The 26,393-nt window shown below is 38.4% G+C and overlaps 1 protein-coding gene across 5 annotated transcripts in view; it reads left to right on the top strand.

Moving 5' to 3' along the window:
- The window catches only part of jumu (Forkhead box protein N4 jumeau), a 267,344-nt gene that overhangs the window by 211,340 nt on the left and 29,611 nt on the right, over window positions 1–26,393 (top strand). For 2 of the 5 annotated variants that reach the window (XM_071660400.1, XM_071660404.1), the window contains exons 1-4: window positions 18,404–18,557; window positions 23,866–24,437; window positions 24,586–24,902; window positions 25,035–25,187. In XM_071660400.1, coding sequence (XP_071516501.1) covers window positions 23,952–24,437; window positions 24,586–24,902; window positions 25,035–25,187 — 956 coding nt within the window. In that variant the 5' untranslated portion in view covers window positions 18,404–18,557; window positions 23,866–23,951. Of the gene's footprint in view, window positions 1–18,403; window positions 18,558–18,730; window positions 18,953–23,865; window positions 24,438–24,585; window positions 24,903–25,034; window positions 25,188–26,393 lie in introns of those variants that run through there. The other 3 variants (XM_071660403.1, XM_071660402.1, XM_071660401.1) reach the window with 3 other exon arrangements.

A 26,393-nucleotide genomic window follows, 5' to 3' on the forward strand; every position in this document is an offset into this window, starting at 1 on the left:
TTCGTTTCGAACTGTGTATTTCAAACACATTTGTTTTATCTTGCCCATAATTTTACCCATTAGACTCATTGTAACTCGAACCTAATTGTGGTACGCTTCGAACTCTCTTCGATACATTGACGCCACTTGTGTTTTTGCTCGCTTTTTTTTGTGTGTGTTTGTTTGGGGTTTTTTTTTTGTCTCGTATCACACCCACCGCATCCATGATTCTCAAAGCGGCCACATTTTCTACTGCCAAATTTCATTCCTAAATTTGAAAACGTAGTTCTTGCAAATGCTTTCACACCTTGCAAATCAATTCCTCTAATTTGAATTGTCTCTTTCACGTATCTTTATATTTTTGTAAAGTTGACCTACAATTGGTGGAAGACTGATGCCAATGGACCAATCAGAATTCCTTAGACATTACAAGGGAAGTCAATGCTCCAATTAGTGTTGTCGAGACATTATAAGGGAGGGCAGTTGACCAATCATCGTTGCTGTGACAGGATTGCAAAGGACACCGGCGGACCAGTCAGTGATACAGACTCAAAATCGCACGAGGCCAATGAACCAATTAGCGTAGCTGAGACAAATCATCAGGGAGGCCAATGAACCAATTACTGTCGTCGAGACATTATTAGAAAAACCAATGGAGCAGTCGAGCCTTAATTCATGCCAGAGGGACTTAAAACATACCTCTCTCTCCCTCCCTCCGTCGTGTCCCGTCAAACTCTCTCTCTCTCTCTCTCTCTCTCTCTCTCTCTCTCTCTCTCTCTCTCTCTCTCATCCAACTTTAAAATTCCAGAGTCACATTTCAGCCCTAGAAGGGGTGATGACGGGAGGGGAAAGGGGTGGGGGGAGGAGGATGCTAATACGATGGTTCTAATACCTTGATATATCGTAGATATATATATATATATATATATATATATATATATATATATATATATATATATATATATATATATATATATATATATATAAGAGCGCACTATAACCCACCATGACGTTGATATATCTCCACTCTACGACACACCATTTGTCAAAAAAAAACAGAAAAAAGTTTATTCTGGTATTTGTTGTGATCAAGACTAATTCCAGGAGAATTCATTGTGGCACGGTGAATGATTCCACCGTTTATTTTTCAAAGTATGAATGGCACACACACACACACACACACACACACACACACACACACACACACACACACACACACAAATGTCATATATATATATATATATATATATATAGAGAGAGAGAGAGAGAGAGAGAGAGAGAGAGAGAGAGAGAGAGAGGAGAACATCAAAACACTTCCTCCATCATAAAAAAAATCAATAAAATTCTCAGTGACACAAATATTACGTCTAGACTGAGTCACGAATAACGAAAGCTTCTCTCGCAGCAATATTCAACTTGAATAATCAAAGAGTCGCTCGTGAAAAGAGCAGTTTAGCGGAGGGGAAAAAAAAGAAATTAGAAAAAAAAGAAAAATGAATGATATATCTGGGCCAGAAAGCTTGTGAGAAATCCTTCCCGCTACCCTAGTGTTGGCTGATGGGCCTGGCTGCACCCCAAGGTTGGTGCTTGCAAACATAGGTTTAACGAGGAGGAGGAGGTAGGGGAAGGCAGGAGGCATCTCTCATACCTTGTGCTTGAGGCTAGACAGACCCTCGACTCTTGTATGTCTTGATTGACGCTGATTTCACAAGAGTTGGACCCCTGGGGCGACAATAGTTTACTCCCCAAGACGAAAAGGCAAACAGGAAACCATCAAGGTGTACGAAAAAATATATATTTTCCACCATTTTGATGGAAATGCATCAGTGTTTGGGCCAAATTTGCATATCGAAAGAATTCTTAAAATCAAAAACGTAAAAAAAAATTACTTTATAATTTAATAACTTGGTATAAAGTAATACGAGGCGCCATTTAGTAAAAAGGGAATTCTAAAGAAATTTAGAAATCAATATGAACCTCAAAGCTAAACAACAGTGGATTTCGAAGTCCACTGTATGTCTAAAGCGCCCCACACCTGCTCTTCCTCTGTAATGACTCAACTACACTGCAGGTGTTACAGCTATGTTACAGTCAGTGTTTATATGTGGTGTTACGCCCCCCCATCATCCTGTAACGATGATCATGTGGCTTGGAATCGACTTATCACGCTGCTTGACGTCACTGTCACTCATTGTTATTTCAATGGGGGGGAGAAGGGAGGGGGAGAAGGGGGGGGGGAGTGTTTAATATCGAATGTCACCTTCTACAAGTTGTGTGTAAGACTTCAGACCCTCCCCCCCCCCCCCCTCCCAAGACTGGCCTTATAGGAAACATACAGCTAAAGAAGAGAGAAAAGTAAGGAGAGACGAGGGATGGCGTTCACACGTACCCTACCCCCATTTTCCCAACACTGAGTTCAAATCACCAATTACTGTAGGACAGATCCTTTATCATCAGTTACCCAGAATGAATTTGATTACGGAGTAAACCCATGATTACAGGATAAACCCATGATTACAAAGTAAACCCATGATTGCAGAGTAAACCCATGATTACAGAATAAACCCATGATTACAAAGTGAACCCATGATTGCAGAGTAAACCCACGATCGCAAAGTAAACCCATGATGACAGGGTAAACCCATGATTACAGGGTAAACCCATGATTACAGAGTAAACCCATGAAATCATCAAGGCAGTTCAAAAGATTACAGGATTACAAGATCACATGTGATCATCGCCCAGTAATTACAGTACCGCAAAAAGATATGAATTACATTGTAATCTCCATAATATTTTGAGCTTACAGTGGATCGCAGTTATAACAACCCAGAGATCTGGTGAATATAATACCAGCATTTGGCACAAAACACAAGTGTTGTTAACCTATATGTATCACTGCTTCCCTTTATTGCTTGTTTGCTTGCTCCTTGTTTTACTGCCGATCCTACGGAACATATTGTAGCTTAAATTATCTAAAATGATATTATACTTATACTTTGATATCCTAAACGAAGTGTTTTGTCTAAATGAATCATCGCTGATAGTTTCGACAGTTTTAATTTGTAAGTATGGATAGTAAAAGATGTCCCCTATATACAAAATCATACAGACTCTGATTAATCTCATTCCTTACTGACAATTTTATATTTTTTTTTCTCATTTTCATCAATGCGTCACACAGTGTGATGCGATTATTGTGGAAAACACTTTTATGAGAGGCGAAAAATACTGGCGATGCAAATCTCTGGCGTGGACCATGAAACGAATTTCCAATACTTGAAGGAGCGACCTCATTAGCGATACATATGCTGCAGATATGAAACCCAGAAGGCCATTACCACCACGAGAGATATAGAGATTAGAGATGGAGATAGAAATGTGTGCGTTAGAAAGGTGTGCGTTAGAAAGGTGTGTGTTAGGAGTATATTTGAGTGTACGTACATACAAACACACAGAGGAGGTGTATCGTAAAGATATTATAATGAAATGCATACATTACGTCGAAAATATCATAAATCACAAAACATCCTAGAAAATAACGATATAGACTGACCCAAAATGCCTCAGGGAGAATATAGCGCTTGTATTATAGGAATATAATGAAATTCTGAATATTTAGACGCACTTCAAATATAGACTTTTGCCCCATTATTCACTGCTCCCAATAGCCCTCTCCACTCGGCTCACTCATTACGAACATACAACATTCCAAGTCATCCTCCACAATGAATACGCTTCTACCTTACACTACACAGTCCGCACTTTTACTCCATCTTATCCATAAGGATGAAGGGATGAATACCGCGTCTCTACCCTTATATTTTGCAAGGCACAGGCTGTTCAAAAGTGTTCATTGTTTTTGTAGAGTGTTCAGAGCTTCTATAGGGTGTTCAGTACTTATATAGGGCATTCAGTGCTTTTGTAGAGTGTTCAGTGCTTCTATAGGGTGTTCAGTACTTATGTGGGACATTCAGTGCTTTTGTAGAGTGTTCAGTGCTTCTATAGGGTGTTCAGTACTTATGTGGGGCATTCAGTGCTTTTATAGCGTGTTCAGTGCTTCTGTACTGCATTAAATGGTTCTTTAGAGTGTCCAATGCTTCTATACTACATTCAACGCTTCCATAGAGTGTCCAATGCCTTTATACTTCATTCAGTGCTCCTATAGAGTGTCATATGCTTCTGTACTGCATTCAATGCTTTTATAGAGTGTTCAATGCTTCTATACTACATTCAACGCTTCCATAGAGTGTCCAATGCTTCTATACTACATTCAACGCTTCCATAGAGTGTCCAATGCTTCTATACTACATTCAACGCTTCCATAGAGTGTCCAATGCTTCTATACTACATTCAACGCTTCCATAGAGTGTCCAATGCTTCTATACTACATTCAACGCTTCCATAGAGTGTCCAATGCTTCTATACTACATTCAACGCTTCCATAGAGTGTCCAATGCTTCTATACTACATTCAACGCTTCCATAGAGTGTCCAATGCTTCTATACTACATTCAACGCTTCCATAGAGTGTCCAATGCTTCTATACTACATTCAACGCTTCCATAGAGTGTCCAATGCTTCTATACTACATTCAACGCTTCCATAGAGTGTCCAATGCTTCTATACTACATTCAACGCTTCCATAGAGTGTCCAATGCTTCTATACTACATTCAACGCTTCCATAGAGTGTCCAATGCTTCTATACTACATTCAACGCTTCCATAGAGTGTCCAATGCTTCTATACTACATTCAACGCTTCCATAGAGTGTCCAATGCTTCTATACTACATTCAACGCTTCCATAGAGTGTCCAATGCTTCTATACTACATTCAACGCTTCCATAGAGTGTCCAATGCTTCTATACTACATTCAACGCTTCCATAGAGTGTCCAATGCTTCTATACTACATTCAACGCTTCCATAGAGTGTCCAATGCTTCTATACTACATTCAACGCTTCCATAGAGTGTCCAATGCTTCTATACTACATTCAACGCTTCCATAGAGTGTCCAATGCTTCTATACTACATTCAACGCTTCCATAGAGTGTCCAATGCTTCTATACTACATTCAACGCTTCCATAGAGTGTCCAATGCTTCTATACTACATTCAACGCTTCCATAGAGTGTCCAATGCTTCTATACTACATTCAACGCTTCCATAGAGTGTCCAATGCTTCTATACTACATTCAACGCTTCCATAGAGTGTCCAATGCTTCTATACTACATTCAACGCTTCCATAGAGTGTCCAATGCTTCTATACTACATTCAACGCTTCCATAGAGTGTCCAATGCTTCTATACTACATTCAACGCTTCCATAGAGTGTCCAATGCTTCTATACTACATTCAACGCTTCCATAGAGTGTCCAATGCTTCTATACTACATTCAACGCTTCCATAGAGTGTCCAATGCTTCTATACTACATTCAACGCTTCCATAGAGTGTCCAATGCTTCTATACTACATTCAACGCTTCCATAGAGTGTCCAATGCTTCTATACTACATTCAACGCTTCCATAGAGTGTCCAATGCTTCTATACTACATTCAACGCTTCCATAGAGTGTCCAATGCTTCTATACTACATTCAACGCTTCCATAGAGTGTCCAATGCTTCTATACTACATTCAACGCTTCCATAGAGTGTCCAATGCTTCTATACTACATTCAACGCTTCCATAGAGTGTCCAATGCTTCTATACTACATTCAACGCTTCCATAGAGTGTCCAATGCTTCTATACTACATTCAACGCTTCCATAGAGTGTCCAATGCTTCTATACTACATTCAACGCTTCCATAGAGTGTCCAATGCTTCTATACTACATTCAACGCTTCCATAGAGTGTCCAATGCTTCTATACTACATTCAACGCTTCCATAGAGTGTCCAATGCTTCTATACTACATTCAACGCTTCCATAGAGTGTCCAATGCTTCTATACTACATTCAACGCTTCCATAGAGTGTCCAATGCTTCTATACTACATTCAACGCTTCCATAGAGTGTCCAATGCTTCTATACTACATTCAACGCTTCCATAGAGTGTCCAATGCTTCTATACTACATTCAACGCTTCCATAGAGTGTCCAATGCTTCTATACTACATTCAACGCTTCCATAGAGTGTCCAATGCTTCTATACTACATTCAACGCTTCCATAGAGTGTCCAATGCTTCTATACTACATTCAACGCTTCCATAGAGTGTCCAATGCTTCTATACTACATTCAACGCTTCCATAGAGTGTCCAATGCTTCTATACTACATTCAACGCTTCCATAGAGTGTCCAATGCTTCTATACTACATTCAACGCTTCCATAGAGTGTCCAATGCTTCTATACTACATTCAACGCTTCCATAGAGTGTCCAATGCTTCTATACTACATTCAACGCTTCCATAGAGTGTCCAATGCTTCTATACTACATTCAACGCTTCCATAGAGTGTCCAATGCTTCTATACTACATTCAACGCTTCCATAGAGTGTCCAATGCTTCTATACTACATTCAACGCTTCCATAGAGTGTCCAATGCTTCTATACTACATTCAACGCTTCCATAGAGTGTCCAATGCTTCTATACTACATTCAACGCTTCCATAGAGTGTCCAATGCTTCTATACTACATTCAACGCTTCCATAGAGTGTCCAATGCTTCTATACTACATTCAACGCTTCCATAGAGTGTCCAATGCTTCTATACTACATTCAACGCTTCCATAGAGTGTCCAATGCTTCTATACTACATTCAACGCTTCCATAGAGTGTCCAATGCTTCTATACTACATTCAACGCTTCCATAGAGTGTCCAATGCTTCTATACTACATTCAACGCTTCCATAGAGTGTCCAATGCTTCTATACTACATTCAACGCTTCCATAGAGTGTCCAATGCTTCTATACTACATTCAACGCTTCCATAGAGTGTCCAATGCTTCTATACTACATTCAACGCTTCCATAGAGTGTCCAATGCTTCTATACTACATTCAACGCTTCCATAGAGTGTCCAATGCTTCTATACTACATTCAACGCTTCCATAGAGTGTCCAATGCTTCTATACTACATTCAACGCTTCCATAGAGTGTCCAATGCTTCTATACTACATTCAACGCTTCCATAGAGTGTCCAATGCTTCTATACTACATTCAACGCTTCCATAGAGTGTCCAATGCTTCTATACTACATTCAACGCTTCCATAGAGTGTCCAATGCTTCTATACTACATTCAACGCTTCCATAGAGTGTCCAATGCTTCTATACTACATTCAACGCTTCCATAGAGTGTCCAATGCTTCTATACTACATTCAACGCTTCCATAGAGTGTCCAATGCTTCTATACTACATTCAACGCTTCCATAGAGTGTCCAATGCTTCTATACTACATTCAACGCTTCCATAGAGTGTCCAATGCTTCTATACTACATTCAACGCTTCCATAGAGTGTCCAATGCTTCTATACTACATTCAACGCTTCCATAGAGTGTCCAATGCTTCTATACTACATTCAACGCTTCCATAGAGTGTCCAATGCTTCTATACTACATTCAACGCTTCCATAGAGTGTCCAATGCTTCTATACTACATTCAACGCTTCCATAGAGTGTCCAATGCTTCTATACTACATTCAACGCTTCCATAGAGTGTCCAATGCTTCTATACTACATTCAACGCTTCCATAGAGTGTCCAATGCTTCTATACTACATTCAACGCTTCCATAGAGTGTCCAATGCTTCTATACTACATTCAACGCTTCCATAGAGTGTCCAATGCTTCTATACTACATTCAACGCTTCCATAGAGTGTCCAATGCTTCTATACTACATTCAACGCTTCCATAGAGTGTCCAATGCTTCTATACTACATTCAACGCTTCCATAGAGTGTCCAATGCTTCTATACTACATTCAACGCTTCCATAGAGTGTCCAATGCTTCTATACTACATTCAACGCTTCCATAGAGTGTCCAATGCTTCTATACTACATTCAACGCTTCCATAGAGTGTCCAATGCTTCTATACTACATTCAACGCTTCCATAGAGTGTCCAATGCTTCTATACTACATTCAACGCTTCCATAGAGTGTCCAATGCTTCTATACTACATCCAACGGCGGCGTTAAAACACCAACTCGTATACTTCAAGTGGCGAAATAACAATGCCAGACCCTCAGTCCACCAGATTACATTAATTCGTGAACAGCAAATGAAAAGGGAAAAAAAAAAGAAACCCACAATAAAATAATACTGCAGAGTTGCTCAAATCCTCTCCAGCACGTTCTTCGACCCCTAAGGAGGACCTGAAGTTTGACCCGAGTCAGGAAATTGAAGATGAAACAAATAAAGACTGACGCTCAGTGTATCTGACGGAGTTTGGGGGCATAAAAACGCCATTTGCTAACGCGGTTTAAGGTCGTTTTTCCAAGTTGAGAAGACACTGCATGACGACCAGAGTAACTGTGGCGTGTGGACTTTGCCGACATGACACGTTCTTCCACCGTCATTTCCCAGTCATCTCTCTCTCTCTCTCTCTCTCTCTCTCTCTCTCTCTCTCTCTCTCTCTCTCTCTCTCTCTCTCTCTCTCTCTCTCTCGTGAGCACGACGTTACGACCCCTCAGTAAGATGGTACATTTGCCGCTTAATGTTTAAAGAAAAATTCTTTACTTTTCTTTAACATGTTGATTTCATTTCATTTTCGGAATTATACTATACATTTTCTTCTCTTTTACCTGTTCTTTCCCGCCGTAGCGAGGTAGCGCCTTCGAGGATTTAAATCCTCACTCTACTCCTTCCTCTATTCATTACATGCACCACAGCCTAAGCCAGGTACCCAGTTATCGACCAGCCCCGAGGAGAGGATGAACGCCTGGGATGGTTGTGGGCCAACTCTCCTGCGCTGAAGATTCGAACCCATACGGGTCCGACCCCGGGCAGGCCCGTGCTGGCTTACAGTCAGTAACGCTAACCACTACACCACGAAAATGTGTGTGTGTGTGTGTGTGTGTGTGTGTGTGTGTGTGTGTGTGTTCCTCTCACTTTGATTCATATTTCTTTATCAAACCATAAATGATTTATAGATGTAGTTTCGAGTACTTTTCTTAAAAACCCGCTTATCAACATAGTACCTTTCTATCCTCTTAGTGGCCAGGCCCCAGTTGATTGGGTACTTAATAACGATCATTTGCATAAATGATAGGTTGGTTTTTAATGCCCAAGACAGATGTGGTCTGCTTGTATATCCCATGTAGTCAGGGACGTAATACGAGGAACTGTAGACGTAGAAGGTAGGGAAGACGTGAGGGGGCCCCATTTGTAACAAATGGCCCTTACAAGCATCTGTTATTAATGATGATAAAGATGTGTTCTGGTGGGTGTGAGTTAGCTATCTGGCTTTGATGAATAGTAGTTTGTATAAGTCATTAATTTACGTTGTATTTTGCATATTCTGTTCACACTGTCTATTTAACATTCTATATTTCTATATATCTGTCTGTCCCTTTATCTATCCTGTTTCTATCTGTCTGCCCCCGATCTATCTATATATCTGTCTCTCTGTCTATCTATCTACCTATTCCTCCATCTACGCATATATTCCTCGAACTATCTATTAATCTATCCATCTATCTATCGGTCTATTTATTTGTCTCCTTCCTACCACAAAAAATATTGACTTTATGATCGATAGAAATTTGTATATAAAAGATTTTCAGCATTTTTGTTGGAATTGTGACTTATAAACATTTAAAAAACTGACTGCAACTAAAATCTTCAGAGAATGATAATCAAAAATATAATATGATTAACATTCCCGAGTATAATCATGAATAATTAACATTCCCTACATATCCCTTGCATTAAACATTGAGCATATACAGGAATACCTCCCTTTCTAATAGAAAATTACAAGTGTGGAAAAAAATATCTGAAAAAAAAAATTCTCTGTCAACACGGGTCAGTGCAGAAGTATGTAATAATATGTCTTATTAACTTTTGGTTGGGTAAACGTTGACGTCCAATATCACAGAGGTATGCTATACCTGTAGCCAGGTTAGAGGAGCAAGAACTGAAAAATAAAGAAAGAGAATGAAAGCTAGAATGTAAATAATTAGAAAAGGAAATACAGCCGAAGTAGGAAGCAGGGTAATGTTAACCTATGATATATATATATATATATATATATATATATATATATATATATATATATATATATATATATATATATATATATCTATATATAAAACACCTGGTGCTGACAAACGTGTTTTTCACTAATACATTTTGATAATAAAGAACTGAAATTAGTAAAATTGCTGCCTGTGAGTTGATATGAATTTGTTAAAGTTTATTGAAATAACTTCAAATTTATATTTTTTGTTCATGAACGTCTAGAGCAAACATATAATCAAAATCTCATAACTCGCGAGCAGTAGAATAGTTAGGTATTACTAAAATTTCATTTTCTGTTATGTTGTATAAGAGAAAACGTTAAAATGTATGGGTAACTTTTGTATTTTAAGAGGCCATAAGAAAATGTATGATATTCTCTCATTCACTCTCTCGTTGTATCATATTGTATCCAGGAGCTTTTTTTCATATCTTCCCTGCATACGTAACAAATTTTCAATGCGTTTCCTACTGAAATATACGTTTTATTGATAACCAAACCCTTAAGAGGTAATTCAAAGGCCAGATATCATGCAGTATTTTTTAAGAGAAAAGAACGTGAGGAAATGCCATTATATTCATCAATTGTAGACCATTATCGTAATTGGTGTTCATAGATGCCTTAGTGGAGTAAACTTCATACGTATTTCTAATATCAGACAACACAGATGTATTAAGGAAGTACAGCATCTGCTCTCGAAGAAGTCCAAATTAACGCTTATATCAACCCTTCAAACATCTAGCTTTAGAGTGGATAGAAATCACCAGAAACGTAATGGTACATTGGAAGTAATTAAAGTGACCAGTGGTATGAAAGATTGTAACATCTTTTTCAATTTACCAAAGTTTCAGTATCATAAAAAGAGGCGTTTGTGTCCACTGTTTTGGGATTATTATTTATGTGTCACAAGGAGAGAGTTTTACACTCGTGTTGTCCCATTCCTTAACTTTGTTATACGTATGCGCACACGAACACCCCAGCCTAGAGCAGGTGCTCACTAACCAAGCAGACCTGATGGGGTGGATAAACACCTAAGTTGAGTGTAGGACGACCACCGCCACACCTACAGTTCGAATCCATGAGGGTCCGAACCCCGACAGGCCCTTGCTGGTGTGTGTGTGTGTGTGTGTGTGTGTGTGTGTGTGTGTGTAAAACGTCTATAACGCACATAAGGGCTAAAAGCGGCAGGGACACACTGATAACCTCACCCGTATGCAAAGCTGATCTCAAAGATATAATGGCCGTTTACCAGAACTATTTATACCAATATTTTCGTTCTCCTTTTGAGTATGTGGGTCAGGTAGCAAGTACAAAGAGGTAGGGATGTGGTTCCCTACTTAAATCGACCCGGACTGTGGATCAGCGTCGACAGAGCTGTCGAATTCGTAAACGTCTAAGCACTCGACCCACTCAGTGACTTAGAGACAGACCGGATGATCATTTCTACATGAAACTATCCTTGATTTGATAGGAATGAAGATTGTGAACACCCTCAGCTAGAAATCCCCCTCTTTTGTATGTACACACATGCGGTGAGCGCTACGCGCTTTAGCCCTACCTCACACCATCTTTAGTGGTAATGTCACAATCATATCACGGTTTCCTCAAAGCAGAAATACACAAGGGGGTCGCTTCCACCACGCAACACAGTACCAGTGTCTCACACCTGAGGGAAGTGAGGAGCTAAGCCCTTTAAACCTGACACCTGGTCCTTCTCCTTAATTGCATATCATTACGTCGCAAACCACGTAAAAAACCAACGTTTTATAACGTTTTTTTTACGCTCTACCTCCATCATCGTACAGCCCCGAGTGATGATCTTCGACCCTCTGAACACCATTATTTACTGTACAAATACAGGAGGAGGAGGAGGAGGAGGACAGTGGCCGGCAGCACACAACAGCGCCTCCCACCCTTAAACCCCCCCAACCCCTAACCGCACTCCACCCCACACCCCATAACGACTACCCATCTGACCTACATTTTGAACCAGTTCCCTAATAACGAAAATAACAAAGCTCCGCTTTACGTCAGTCAAAAAATATACCATCATCTCGTACAAGTCGGTCGAAAAAATGTAAAAACAGACGTACCAGAGACAAAGAATGTTGTGATGTTCTGCTTTAGAGAAATATATATATAGTGAGAAAATAGAGAGACCAGCTGGTGGAAATAGTGCCCCCCCCACCCCCCCCCACCAGGAAATCTGCCCTCAGGTTACAAGGAAGTACCCAGGGACCGTGCTACCCTACATCCACCCTTTTGTTCCCCATGTGTAAGGTCCACATTGGCGACAACGTCTCTATACTATTTCCACCCCCCACACCTCCCTCACCCTCCATGTGCCCCACTGGAGGGAGGGTATTTGAATCACCCGGAGGTTCCCGACCGTAACAGACGTAGTTGAAGATTTAACAACCCTGATGGAAAACATCATTACTAAGTCTTTTCCACCGATGTATTACCCTTGGAAATATATTTAACTACCAAAACGACCATTTGATACTTCTTTCCCAAATATCTTATGCCATTTGGACGACAATATTTTTCTTTCGGAATACGATATATCTAAAAGGAGTTGAGATTGTATGATGCAGATGTGTGATGGGGTACTGAACCACTTATAACACATCATCATAACTCCAGAGAAATTGATATGAATAACTAGTGTCCCAGATCGAAAAAAGTATAACACAGGACTGTTCGTTATTTCATTTATTATATGTAATATTCCTATCATGTTATCATACATTAGATTAATATTGATCTGATAAGATTAATATATTCCCTAGGGCATGACTCGGGTTTGGGGGATTACTGAGAGGCCATCTTCTACGGCTTCTCCTCCGATATTTCCGGTATGATCCCAGGTATATGTATATACATGTATATATCCTAGACCTAGTTTATATATCCGCCATGATCCCAATATATAAATCCTGAACCTATGATAAGATTACTCACCTTAAGAACATTCTGAAGTTGAATAATCGCAATAGATACCAACAATTCTGAAATTACGTTGGCCTTCAAGATCTTTCCCAAAATAGATACTAAATATCACCGAAGGGCAAGCTACTTCTTAACACAAAATAATGTCGTCATTAATGCCACAAAGGCAATGTCAACACTGCAACATGAGTACAAATTCACAGCAATGTTTCTGTTGTTCATAACAGCCACATATGTTGCAGGAAGTGAAGGAATGTCTGCTCACGTTTGGCTCGACTTGTCGTATCTTATTTTACATTAGAATAAGGAGTAAGTCTTATAAAACACATCAGTTAACCAAATTAATACGATTGATTTATAATTATCCTCTCAAAATCGCTTTAAATACACTTAGGTTCAGTGTTTTTGTATCTGTTTAGGAGCAGACATTCCTTCACCACATCTAACATCATCCAAGAATATCTTAAAAGTATTAAAGAAATTCGTGTATCACTCCTCGTTGAACACCATTTTCATTTCACGTCTTGTAAACGGATTCCTCGTTAACCTTGGGTCGGTTAGGAGGGGGGAGGGGGGAGGGAGGTGTACGTCGCTCCCCTCCGCGTCTTTGGATAGTCGTTTGATCGATCCCAGAGGCTTGGCCGGGCTGGAATTACGTAACGAACCGACCATTGCGATTTTCCTTTCTATTTTACACCAAACGAATTCGTAAAAAGGAGAAAACTTGTCACATTACACGAGGGGGAAAGATATTCATGCTTTCTACCCCTTAATTCTCATCAAAGGAACTAGAAATAAGATCCTGTACGTAGAATCATCTAACTTACACATTAAAGAGGACAAGCGAACCCCACCATGTCAGATCTGGTGAGGGTCACCAAAAGCAAAGTCAAAAGCACTTTTAGAACTGATTTCGACAGAAAGACATGATGGAAGCAGGTAAGAAAGGAAGAGAGATGAGTTATTCTATTCAAAGAAAAGATGGCATCATTATTTACTACCTTATTTCTCTATTTCAAGTTTTGCATTTGATTTACTGGGTATCGCCACATATCCTTTATTCATTGTCTACCTTAGGAAACTGTGTCAACCCTTTCACTGCGTCTTGTTTATGCTGTTTAAAACATAGAGTTTATGAAGGTTGAGGGGCGTTTAATATTGATATAAGATGGCCCAATTGGTAGATATGTTCTTAATAACATTATACAACCTTAATTCAACAAGAACTGGGTTATAGTGGTTTGAACATCAAAAATAATGGTTAATTCTACACAAACTGATATTAGTTACAAAATTGTGGGTTATTTTATGATTGTTAGAGCGAATTTAACATCGTTCAAAATACAATTATGAAGTGGCCGGATTCATACATATATATTGTTACAATTAAGGGTCATCGTCTGATAACTGGTCATTAACCTAGAAATCGCCTGTTAGATACATATCATTGTAAAAACTGAAGTTCTTTTTTCAATTCTAAAGACTGGTTGGTTATTTTGGGGCATCGGGCCAACGACCAATAGGGTCAGGTTACAACCACGAATAGAAAAGATTATAAACACTTTTCAAAGGTGATCAAGATATTTCATGACCATAAACTCCCTATTATTTTGGTAAAGTTCTTGGAGCTATGGAATAGTCTTACGCACCTTGAAGGAGAGAGGATTTTCTCTCCTTAATTTACCAACATTAATTTTATAGTTGTGATTGTAATATCAAAGTATATCTTGATCGGGAAAGAGATTTTAACTTAGTAGACTTGTGGCGTCATTTGCATACGTTCCTCATTGCTAGGCTGAGTCAGAGTACTGTGAAGTTAGCATTTAAGGGGGGATGGGGTGGGGGGTTTACCCCCTGGGCAGCCCCTTTGTGTACACCCTCCTGTGATCAGATGCTAACCCCCGCCCCCCAGTTTCCCTTACCCCCCCTGAGGGAACAGAACTGTCATACCCCCAGCGTCTAGTTTGTGTACAGTGAGTACGAACAAGCAAAAACTCATCGTAATGTTTATGAGTCGATGAATATCATGGTTTACCGTGATATAAACACATTTGATAACCTCTACTACCACTATTCCTTGTACTGATTCTCAGCGTAAGGTATCCATACAATAACTGTCTTACTTTGGAAGGAACGAAAAATTCTTTGTATGTATGTACGTATGTATGTATGTATGTGTGTGTATGTATGTGTTTATATTTCTGGGTTAAAAGACCACACAACAGTCTATAACCTTTAAATCCCACAACCTATATACAAAGGTAAGTAGGATTAACCTAACTTTACGCTTTCTAAATCTAGGTCAGAAAAAAGAATAACTGAGCCGAAGGGAAAAATTACATGATATGATATACGTCAAATAATAGTATGGAATCCACGGTTTGTTAAATATCATTAAAGAAATAATGTTTGAGTATTTCTAGTGATGTTAAATTCGTTATTTGCGTTCTATCTGCGCTCGTAACTATTGGCAGGTCTGATAACTTCATATATATATTTTTCATAGTTATTCTCTGATACATAAGGCAAGGGAAGGGAGTCTTCGTTATCAACTTCAGTATTTTCAAGTCCAATTCAATTAGTTGTTATGTATAACTACTGTACAGTTGTTAGGGATTGATATAGCTAGCCATAAAGAGGATTATCCGTGCGTGATGAAATAAGTAATCTCGAAAAATTGGTTTTAAATCCATCGTGGGATTTTAAAAAGTTATTGATCGGCGTGTATGGCTGGAGGTGATCTTTAATAACAGTTTTTTTCATATTCATCGCTGCAGAATAATAATAATGATAATAATAATAATAATGATAATAATAATAATTGATAATAATTATAATACCATCGTCCTTATTTGAAAGACTTTTGTTCATGAGAAATATCCACTAATTAATCTATTAATTTATTGCCTAAATGGTAATTTGGGTCAGTATTTCCATAGTTAAAAGTAAATCATAAATAGTTAATGAAGAACAGTAGGCGGAGACATGTATTCCATATTGTAAATAACCCATTGTTACCAAGATCTGTTGCTGGGACCAGCTCACGGACTAGTATTTATACCGACGTTTAACTGCCCTTTAAATCGTATGCCAAGTGCCCCCATATTTATATACCAGGAGGCCTATCTAGGAAGACATTAAATTCATCGCTGATTGCGTCCGTTTGGTTGTTGGAGACTTTGTATCATTAATTTGCCTGGAGTTACGTAAGTGAATCCAGTTCTTGGTCGGCCTTTACCCAGTGCGGGAAGCTAGCTGTTGCCATATCACATCCTCTCCCCGTACCACTTGTGGCAATTATTCCCATTTGATTCTTAATTATGAATTACCCCTTTCCTACCACCCAGCCACAGCTGACAAACATCCTGGGGAGTACAATAATTTACCAGAAATAATCCCTTGGGTTATATACTCAATCCGTGACGATCTACGTTCAGTAAAAACTAAATGAAGTTAGGATTGTGTGACGTTCTAACAACTGCCAAACGTTGTGCTGTGTGGTATATGGAAGTCTTGTGTTGTGAGTCATGGAGAAACAGCCATGCTCCCCCTAAAGTGAGAAATGACTCATTTATTGATCCTATCCCCATCCAGGAGAATATCGATCCTTCTCGGTAGTCGGTGGCCAATAATCGATCCTACATCCGAACAAGAGACGAACAGGCCAGCGAGAACGGCCGTTTGTATGGAGTGGTAGGGGTCGTTAGAACTAGCGAGCAATAAGAGACAAGGATCACGGAGAACGTTTCAAGACGGTTGGAACTTTAAAAACATCTTTTCTTCTCGCGCGGTTAAAAAGCCCGCCTTATACCAACCGTTACTACGACTTTTACTCACCTTCCCCCACCCATAACAAAATGGGCTCGCCCGCTCCATTCTCTGTTTCGCCGAGGCTATTTTTACGAGTGTACCTTAATATTAGGCATTTAGTACTGTAGATGTACCATTAAAAATAACTCCTAATTAATAATGGTGCCATTTGAAGCAACGGTAGTAGAGTAATGGAACACGTTTTAAATCGAAGCGAAATTATCCCAGGACACGATCGCCATATTTGAAAGGGCGCGAGCGGGAAGGCCCATCATTGGACAACGAGGCTTCAGTAACTCCGAATCTCCTGCATCATTCAACTTTTATGTCTTATTTAATTTGATCCACCTAAATCGCTGAAAGTTTGATGAACACGTTGAAGTTCTCAAATCAAGCAAAGTCTCATTCATTACTTCGTAAACCTCGCTCGAATTCAGAAGTTTTTTACGGCAGGATAGTGGTTCGGTTGGAGCTAGTGGAAGGATAGACATTTAAACCTGCCCTCAATGTCACGTTTACTAGGGAGCCAATCAGCGCGCGAGTTTGATGCGGCGTTGCCAAATGTGCACGTGTCGCGCGAGAGGGAACGTGCTATCAAAACATTGTCACATGGTATGGTGGCATGAGAGGGACTTGTATTTGTAGGCTACAAGACTTTTTGCCGTCATCTCTGGGTGGAAATGTCACCACAAGTCTTTATATACATCCCGCTGGTTGACATGCCTGACCTACGCTCAATTTCCATCACCTGTTTAGGAAAATAGGGAGACTTTTACCTCTCGATTTACACATTATTTCTCTTTCTCCATTACTCTCAAGACTTTATGTTAATATTTTGTCCTTATTTCCATGGAACTTCTAGTATATAAAAGGTATTATTATCTAAATCTAAAAGTATAATACGTATGATAGATATCGGACGTTGCCCGTACTGTCAGGAGAGCGATAATATTATCATATAGTTGACGAGTTCTTGTCACGGATCGATAACATATCATATATTTTTTATTTCACTTTATCTCTATAATATAATTAAATAGATTACTCCTGGGATTGGTTATCGTCTTCATGACATACCAAGCGACTGTTCTTTATGGAATTAAATGTCTTAATTGACTATATTTAGTTGGCTTTACTTGTTATTGTCAATCATAGTCATTTACTAAATAAGGAAAGTGCAATTGAGTAATTTTTCTTGATATGATGTATTGGCAGACGGTGGAAATATGTCCATCGAAATCATAGGCAGATATCTAGTCTTACAAGGGATCGTTGATATTCAGGAAATGGTGGAAAATATCGTGTAAAACCTCATGATATTATGAGGCCATTAGAAGAGGGGCCATTGTTTACATCGACCCCAGTCTTCCTCCATGAATAGAAGCATCATGACCCGGACTGGCAGGCGTTGCCATGACAACGGTACACAGTGGAAACATGGCACCGCCGCGCCCGATCACGTGACCCTAACCGACCAATCAGCGCCCTAGATTTCAAAATTCTGTCTGCCTTTGTCATAACGTACGACTGAGTGTGTGCGAGGACCAATGTTTCTGAGAGCAGTGTGTCGTGTGTGTATTTATTTTGCTAATATAAGTGGAATATTCACGTTTATATATTCCAAATCAATGAGGAATACATAGAGGTAAGTGGAGCACACCGGTTTTTCCCTGTAATGACGAGTGTTTTGCTGTACTTCACGTAGGAGACGGGAAAATATAGCCCTCCACGTTTCGAGGGATCGTTTCTGGCCGCACGATCGAGTTTACCGGTGAGTCTTGGGGGTATTTAAATTAAAGTTTGGCTGCGCGGGACCGTGAGGATTTGTCTTGCGTTGCCCCGCCGGCCTGGTGATCCTGCGGGATCATATTCCCGGGATGGACGTGGGATCGCCAACGTGGTTTCAGTGTCAGTAAATTAGGCGGGAAAAATAGGAAAGAGGAGGGAAACAGGAGGGAGTCGTTGTAGGTGCGTGACAGGCCATTTAAATCCCGGTGGCCAGCGCGGGATTTCTCGAACAGAGGACTGAGAGCACACGAGGTGATAATTCCTTCTGTATTTTCATAATTTTGGCTCCATGTGGGATTGGTGGGGACCTGACGGACACGGGGACATTTTCCTCCCCTTGTGCTAGGGATGTTATTTGTTTACCGTGCATAATAATGTGTAAATTGGTGTATCAGTGGGAATTGGGTGGTTTGGGGAGGTTAGTTAAGTCCAACCGGTTTGAAAACTTCCCCGGAATAACACTTGTGAGTTGTGTATTTAGTTTTTCTCTTTGTTTATCGAGTAAATAATTACATGTGATAAATATCTTTTGTCTGATAATCCCGATGAAATAGAAAAAAAAAATAAATATTTTATTTGTGTTATTCGTTTGTGGTCAGGCAAGATTCACTGTATCTTAGAGATTCATGATGAATATTATCTTGTGTGTCTGAGGTATTTGAAACCTTTGATTTTGATATGATTTACATAATATAAATCCGTTACTGACATTGTCATGGATTAAATTAAATATATAAAGCAAGAGGAAGCTGTAAAGTAGGTATGGTGGTGTTATCTAACCTTGGCCCCATCTTGGGGTCCTTAATATTGACATTGTAGTTTTACTTAATTATATATTTTCTGTGATTCTTATTTTCGATGAAATTTATGTATGGAAATCTCATTTGCATTGGTACATTTTATGTTCATGTTTGCTTCTAGATTGCCAGCAAGTCCTGTACAGGTAGTTTGAATATTATAGCATATTAATTGATTTTATAAAAGATAACATATTCTAACCATAATATATTTTTTCTGTACTTGTGTATGGAGCTCAAGGTGGGTTTTGGTTATTGTAATTCTGCTTTGGAAAATCACAGAACACAAGGTAGTCCAGAAGTACACCAACTCATCTCTCCCGTAATATGTTCTATTTATCCTCTATGGAAACTTCCAGTGCACTTTTGAACTTGTTGAGTATGTGATTCTAAAAAGGCAATGAAAAATTTAGAGGAAATAATTGTTGCTATGAATAATTTAGAAATGTTTCCTGAATTATGTATTTGATTGGTGTAGTTTAATTATGATAGTTGAAAAGTGAAAACCCTTTGGCTGTATTTGATTCAGTAAGCAAGTTTTAAATTTTATTGTTATAGTTATCAGTATTTTTACTTAGTAGAATATTGTTTAATGCTAGATTTTGGTGCCAATGCATTTTACTTTACAGCCAGAGAATGGATGCGTATGAATGAACATGTTCATTTGTTCCTGATGCTACTTCGCCATGACAGGAGAAGCAATTAGGCAAGGAGAATATTAATGTTATATAGTTCATCATTAATACCATTCCCATTTTTCATGGGGTTGATCAGAGACGTACAGTCTCTGAACTCGTACACAGTTCAAAAGTTCTGGCTCCACAAGTGGAAAACTCCCTTGACATACAACTCAAATAGGTATTATGTTATAAACCCATGCCTAGTGTCTAAAAAGTGCAACACAGTATTCCACTCTACTTAGATTTGTGAAGAGATTATGTCCTTTCACAGCACGTCAGAACATAGAATGTTACACGTGATCTCAGATCGTTCCTATGATATCCCCATTGGAAATGTTGAAACATTGTTATTCTCTTCAGTGAATTCTCTGGTCAGATTTTAATTCTTTGCTTGGATGTGTGTCATTTTGACTCGAATATGCACTATATGCACCTTTCTCATGATTTCCTTATGCCACTTATCTTTGTAATCCCCATTCTTACAGTCTGCTTGTTCTAAGTTTAAGTATTTTGAAGCAGACTTCCTATCTTAAATACTATAATTATAAGGTATTTTATATTTATATTTTAACTTGGGTTTTACATCCATTGATCAGATTTGATACAAATACACAAGTACTTCATCAGGCAAGCTTTAATTGAACATGCAGTCCTGGAAGACTGCTTTTCAAGTGTACTCCTACTTTCATTTACTCTTATCAACCTACGTTCATCATCGTAGTAGGCTTACACATTGTGAAAAGGCTTACAGAGATATTAGAAATTTCTTCTGAAATGCTGATTAGACCACATGACATCTATCACATCAATAAAAGCATTTCATGGTTTAAAATGACGAAAGCTGTAATAAGATATATTGGTCCAGCAAGTGAGGAAATTCACTGCTTAAGAAGTTTGTGATTAGTTTAATCATCTACACGATAATTAAACTGTGTAATCACAAATCTCTTAAGCAATGAATTTTCTCACTAGCGAGACCGATATATCTTATCACAGTTTTCTTATTTGAAACCTGGAAATGCTTTTATTGATGTGATAGACATAATGTGGTCCAATTCGGGATTTCGGAAACCAGTATATCTGAAGTTGGTCTCAAGTTTTGGTAATCATGAACAAAACTGTGTTGCTCTTCTGATCACAGACATTTTTCTCCTCAGAGCAGCTGTAGAAATAGAATGCAGGTTGATCTGATAAGCCTTTTTTGAGTGCTGTTCGTATATCATGGAGAGCTCTTCCTCCACTTGATGGGTTCAGTCCAAACTATATCACCAAAATCATCTCAGTAAATGTCAAAAGCTTCAAACTTACGCTGGAGTTACCTCCTGTGGAAGTGATGAACTAATAACATTTTGGGGCCCATAATTGTAGATATTTGCTTATTGATTTGATTTTTTTTTTTTTTTTTTTACCAGTTGGTAAAGTGATGAGTTTAAATTCACAGCATATGATATGCATTAGTATCATGGCGTACAAAATTTGAGCAGATTATCAAGCTCATTACCATAATTTGGGTATTGGTAGCTTTAATATTAACCGATGGCAGGATATTAAGCAATGTGAGTATCCCCTTTTTTTATATAACTCTGGTGATTTAAAAGAAAAAAAAGTGTTCTTTGTATTTGTTCTTTATTTTAGACTTTAGAATGTCACTTTGCTTCTAGGAACTTGTTAACTTAGAAGTGGATGAGATATTGTTGGGAATTAGACTAAAAATAAAGATGCATAACAAAGAACGTATAGTAGTCAATTGTTTCAGAGTCAGAAGTGTCATTTGTAATTATAGAATGTCGTATGATGAAGTTACTGCAGTACGTTTTTATGTACCAGATTGCTTTTCCTTCTTTGATGAGGTCGAGTCATGAGTATTAGAACACCAGCCTCATTTACACGCATCCACTCTTTGGCTGTTATGTGTAATGTTTTGAAGCCAGTTTATATTACTGAAAGGATCATCTCTCAGATAAGGGGTAGACAAACCAGTTCCCTGGTTTGGGATATGGGGTGGATGTTTGCACGTTCGTAAACAGGTGTTGGCTGCAGCATGTTATTACCATGATGTAATGAACTTCAGCATACCTTTTATTCAGTTTAGTTCATATACCCGAGAAAAGAAACTGTGTAGTTGAGGATGCTTCTTCCTTTGGTCTGAATGAATTTCTGTTTTGTTTTTCATGCTTAATTTTAGATAAGCTTTAAAATTATATATCTGGGAAAAGCTTTCAGAGCAAGAAGAAAGATGGGAATTTCATGTTTACTGTGTTCACTATAAGTGGTGGGATGGATACTGAAATGTCAGTATTGGATGTTAAGCAAGTGGGTGGAGCTTTAGAAATGTCATAGGAGGTAACATTGTGAGTTTACTGGTAGGGAGGACATTATTGGAACTAACATTTCAGTTTATCCTCTTTTATGAGAGTAAAGCTGACATGAAACAAGAAAGACAGGCAGTGCTAGTTTATATTCTTTTTTGAGATTTGAATTTGCAATGAAAATAGAGAACAGAAAAGAAGTTAGAAGATACAGGATACAGAAGGATGGTGGGAAGAATATATGATGGAGCACTTAAGTCGTAGGAATATAAAAAGGTTTATTTAACAGGGTGTAGGCAAAATGAGTCCCAATCATGGCTTTCTTGGAAGACAAGAAAATATGGTGTGAAAAATTAAGAAAATGAGAACCCCTCAGATGTTTGTAGATCTAACTCTTAAGGTAGAAAGTTTATAGTTAGAGGAAGAGATGAGAGAAGGATGAGAATTCCACTGCTTTGTTGTTAAAGTAAAGGAGGAACCATAATGGGTCCAATCCTCATGTGACAGATTCGCACAAAAACTATGGGAAGCTGCGGCCAATTTTGTGCTTTGGGTCTAAGTCTTGGGACATGGGAGATGTGAGACCGTACAATACCATTAGCCGAAAGAGGAATAGGGGTAGCAAGATCACTGATAGATTTGATACCAGGAGATATATAATGAAACAAGGGCATTTGATTTTGAAAGGATAATGTATGCAGATGAGATGAAGGGAAGAACAAGAAGATAGAAAGTAAGGGTTAGTTTACCTCTAACTCATGGAGGAGTTTAAGCTTGAGCCATGCTGATGGGTGGTAAGAAAATGTATAATGCATGTGGTTTGATGAAATGTTATATGATCAGTTTTGAAAGTACAGTAATGTGGTCATGTTGAGGAACTTTGTGTGCATTATTTTGATCAAAACGTGTTCAGAGAAATGTTACATATTCATTTAGAAAGGAAAGTGTGTATATGCTTCTAATTTTTCTAGTACTGCATCCTTGTTCCATAATCATATATATATTGTTAATGATTTGATTGTTTTTATTGCATTATCATAGTTCTGTGATTTCTGAATGATAACTGATGATTTGCAGAAAATTCTCAATGTTTTTTCTTGAAGTATGTGAATCAGAATCATGTTATTAAGACTTCCATCCTCAAATATCCATATTTACTACATTTCCAGTAATGTACCATCATTTTTTAATCGGTAAATGATAGATTGAGTTTGTGAAGACAATGTTGTTGATAATCCTGCTGTTGTTTTGGGGTATGGTTTAGCCTCCAGAATGATAGGAAGAAATTTAGCACAGTCTTCTTTTGAAGGTATATACATGTATTTATTCAGGGATATTTGATGCAAGAGTAACTTATTTCTTATTTTATTTTCTTGCAGGTAGACGGTGAATTCACTTCTCTCCCACCCCACACCTCCACCACATCATCACCGCACCACCATTATCACCACACCTTGTCACTACCATGGATCTCTACCTACCCAGCACAGAACCTGGTCTTACCTTACAAGAAATGATAGACTGCGATATTAAATGCGGTGTTGACTTTAATGAGGGACCGGATTCAATGATTACATCATCAGATCTTAATTCTTTAGATCTATCAGGAATGTCATCTTTAGAGGCCGAGTTAGACTTGAAGTCATTTGAGCCTTTATTTGATCCTCTTGAGAAGTTGGAAGATATGGATGTTACAGAGGACCAGTCATCTGAAGAACTGAATGTTGTAAATTCTTGGATGAATATGTCATCTATGAGCAACTACAATATAGACATTGAAAATAGTGTCATGGTTAACCCCTCAGCTGTATTGCCAACAACTCTTCCCTCGCGGAACACAAGGCAAGAACCATCAACCACAATGAGTACCACTGTTTCCAGCACTACAACCACCCCTACACTCTTTATTAAGACAGAACCTCAGCACTCTACTACTACTACTTCTGTGCAGGTAATTTTCGAGGGTTTAGATTTGTCGGCAAAGTCTACAAAATTTTTATACAAATACATTATACATAGTCTGAAATTATGAATGGTAATGAGAATAAGGTGGTGCAGAATTCTGTAAGTTTTCATGCTGGTATTATCTTCACTTACAGACACCTCCTTCACAGGCTGTGAGTGGAACAACAGTAACCACACAGGTTACAGTAATGCGACCCCAACCCACTGTTGGCCAGACAGTACGTCAACAAAATCCTATGGTGTCTGCTCAGTCATCCACACACTCATCATCTCAGCCTACTGTGGTGACAAGACCAACCTTAGCTACATCTCAGATGGTAGTACAAACAACACAGCGCACAGCCCCACAGCAGCTGACTCTGGCTTCTACTGCAGCCACTACCACAACACCTACCACCACACCCATCATCACTGCACGCACCACAACCCCACATACTATTCTCAGTAATAGGTAAGATCTTTTGAAAGTTAATTTTGTGTTGGATATCTAAATTTTTCTCTGATACTGCTTTTTTTTTTTTTTTTTTTGTGTCTCTCATATGCATATTTTTCTGAAAAAGTTGCAATATGTTTCTCACCAAAGGTACAAGAGTACAGGGAAACCACGAAAGGATCTGCGGCCTGAGGAGAGAGTGTTTCCTAAACCTGCTTATTCATATTCATGTCTCATTGCTCTGGCACTAAAGAACAGCACTACTGGCAGCTTACCTGTATCAGAAATCTACAGCTTTATGTGGTGAGTACTCTGTTTTGTATAATACTTGTATCCTTACGTTGCATATAAGTAATATTTTTAAGAAAACCTAGTGGTATGGTAGTGATCATTGCCCAAAATCCCAAAAATCTGAAATCCTAACACTTCAGTCCCAAGGAATTTGAACCAGAGATCTTCCTGTATGTATAGGAATTTAGAGATGATTGATCTATTAATTGTAAGGAAGAATTGAAGAGATGAAATACCTACATAGTCTGTATGGTGGTTAAGTGAATTGCTTGACATAAGATGGGACAACAAAGGTTAGTTCTTTTAGGAAGTACATAAGTAACTTAGGAACCTTATGAATAAAATTTGACTTTAAAGCAAGTTGGATGAGAAGCCGAATGTAGTGGACATAAATATATAAAGTGAATTCGAGATATTGTGTTGTTGGTTGAATTTTTGATGTAGAAGTCTACTTGATAAGGCTATGGAGGAAGGAACAGCTTGCTTGAGTGAAAAAAAATAGAAAATTATGTTCAAGTGGAGCCTTGGGAAGAGAGTTTGAATGATTTTGGAAAAGAAAATTGTCAGGAGTTGTAGTTGAAGAATAAAAGACCACAAATAAAGAGTAGGTAGTTAATAAACATTGTGGTAGTAAGATGAGTGGTTACATTCATTGTGGTGAAGAAGCTGACCTGAAGGAGTTTGGTAAGTAATGTAATGGGATATTCCCAAATAGTAGAATATTAAACATGATTAATTCTACTGTAAATGAGTTGAGGATTACATATAGAGGAGTTTTATTGTAGTATAGGTTAGTTTAAAAAAAAAAGAATGTATATGGGACTTTTAAGAAAAAATGAAGAGGAATGGAATAGAAGACATTCTAGAGGTATGAAGAACATTGTTTTAGTAGTCAATGGTTGGGTGAAGGTGGAAGTGAAACAGGTGTTAAATGAATTAGATTTGTAATTAGATTTTAGAATTCTAGTAGCTGTGTAGAACATTAAATAATGTATTATCATCAGTACGGTATGTATCCAAGATGAAATATTCACCTGTTAAATGATAAACCTTTGTTTACTGGATGGAGGAAATGAGATATTTTGATTTGCTATTTCCTGTATACATGATGAAGTTCAACAACATGGTTATAGAACGAATTGAGGAGGGTACCTGAAGGATTTTTGGAGATTATTATTAGTCTTTATTAATGTTATTATCGGTAGTAGTTAAATGGGA

The sequence above is a fragment of the Panulirus ornatus genome, chromosome 71 (genome assembly GCF_036320965.1).
Source record: "Panulirus ornatus isolate Po-2019 chromosome 71, ASM3632096v1, whole genome shotgun sequence".
Classification (NCBI taxonomy): domain Eukaryota; kingdom Metazoa; phylum Arthropoda; class Malacostraca; order Decapoda; family Palinuridae; genus Panulirus; species Panulirus ornatus.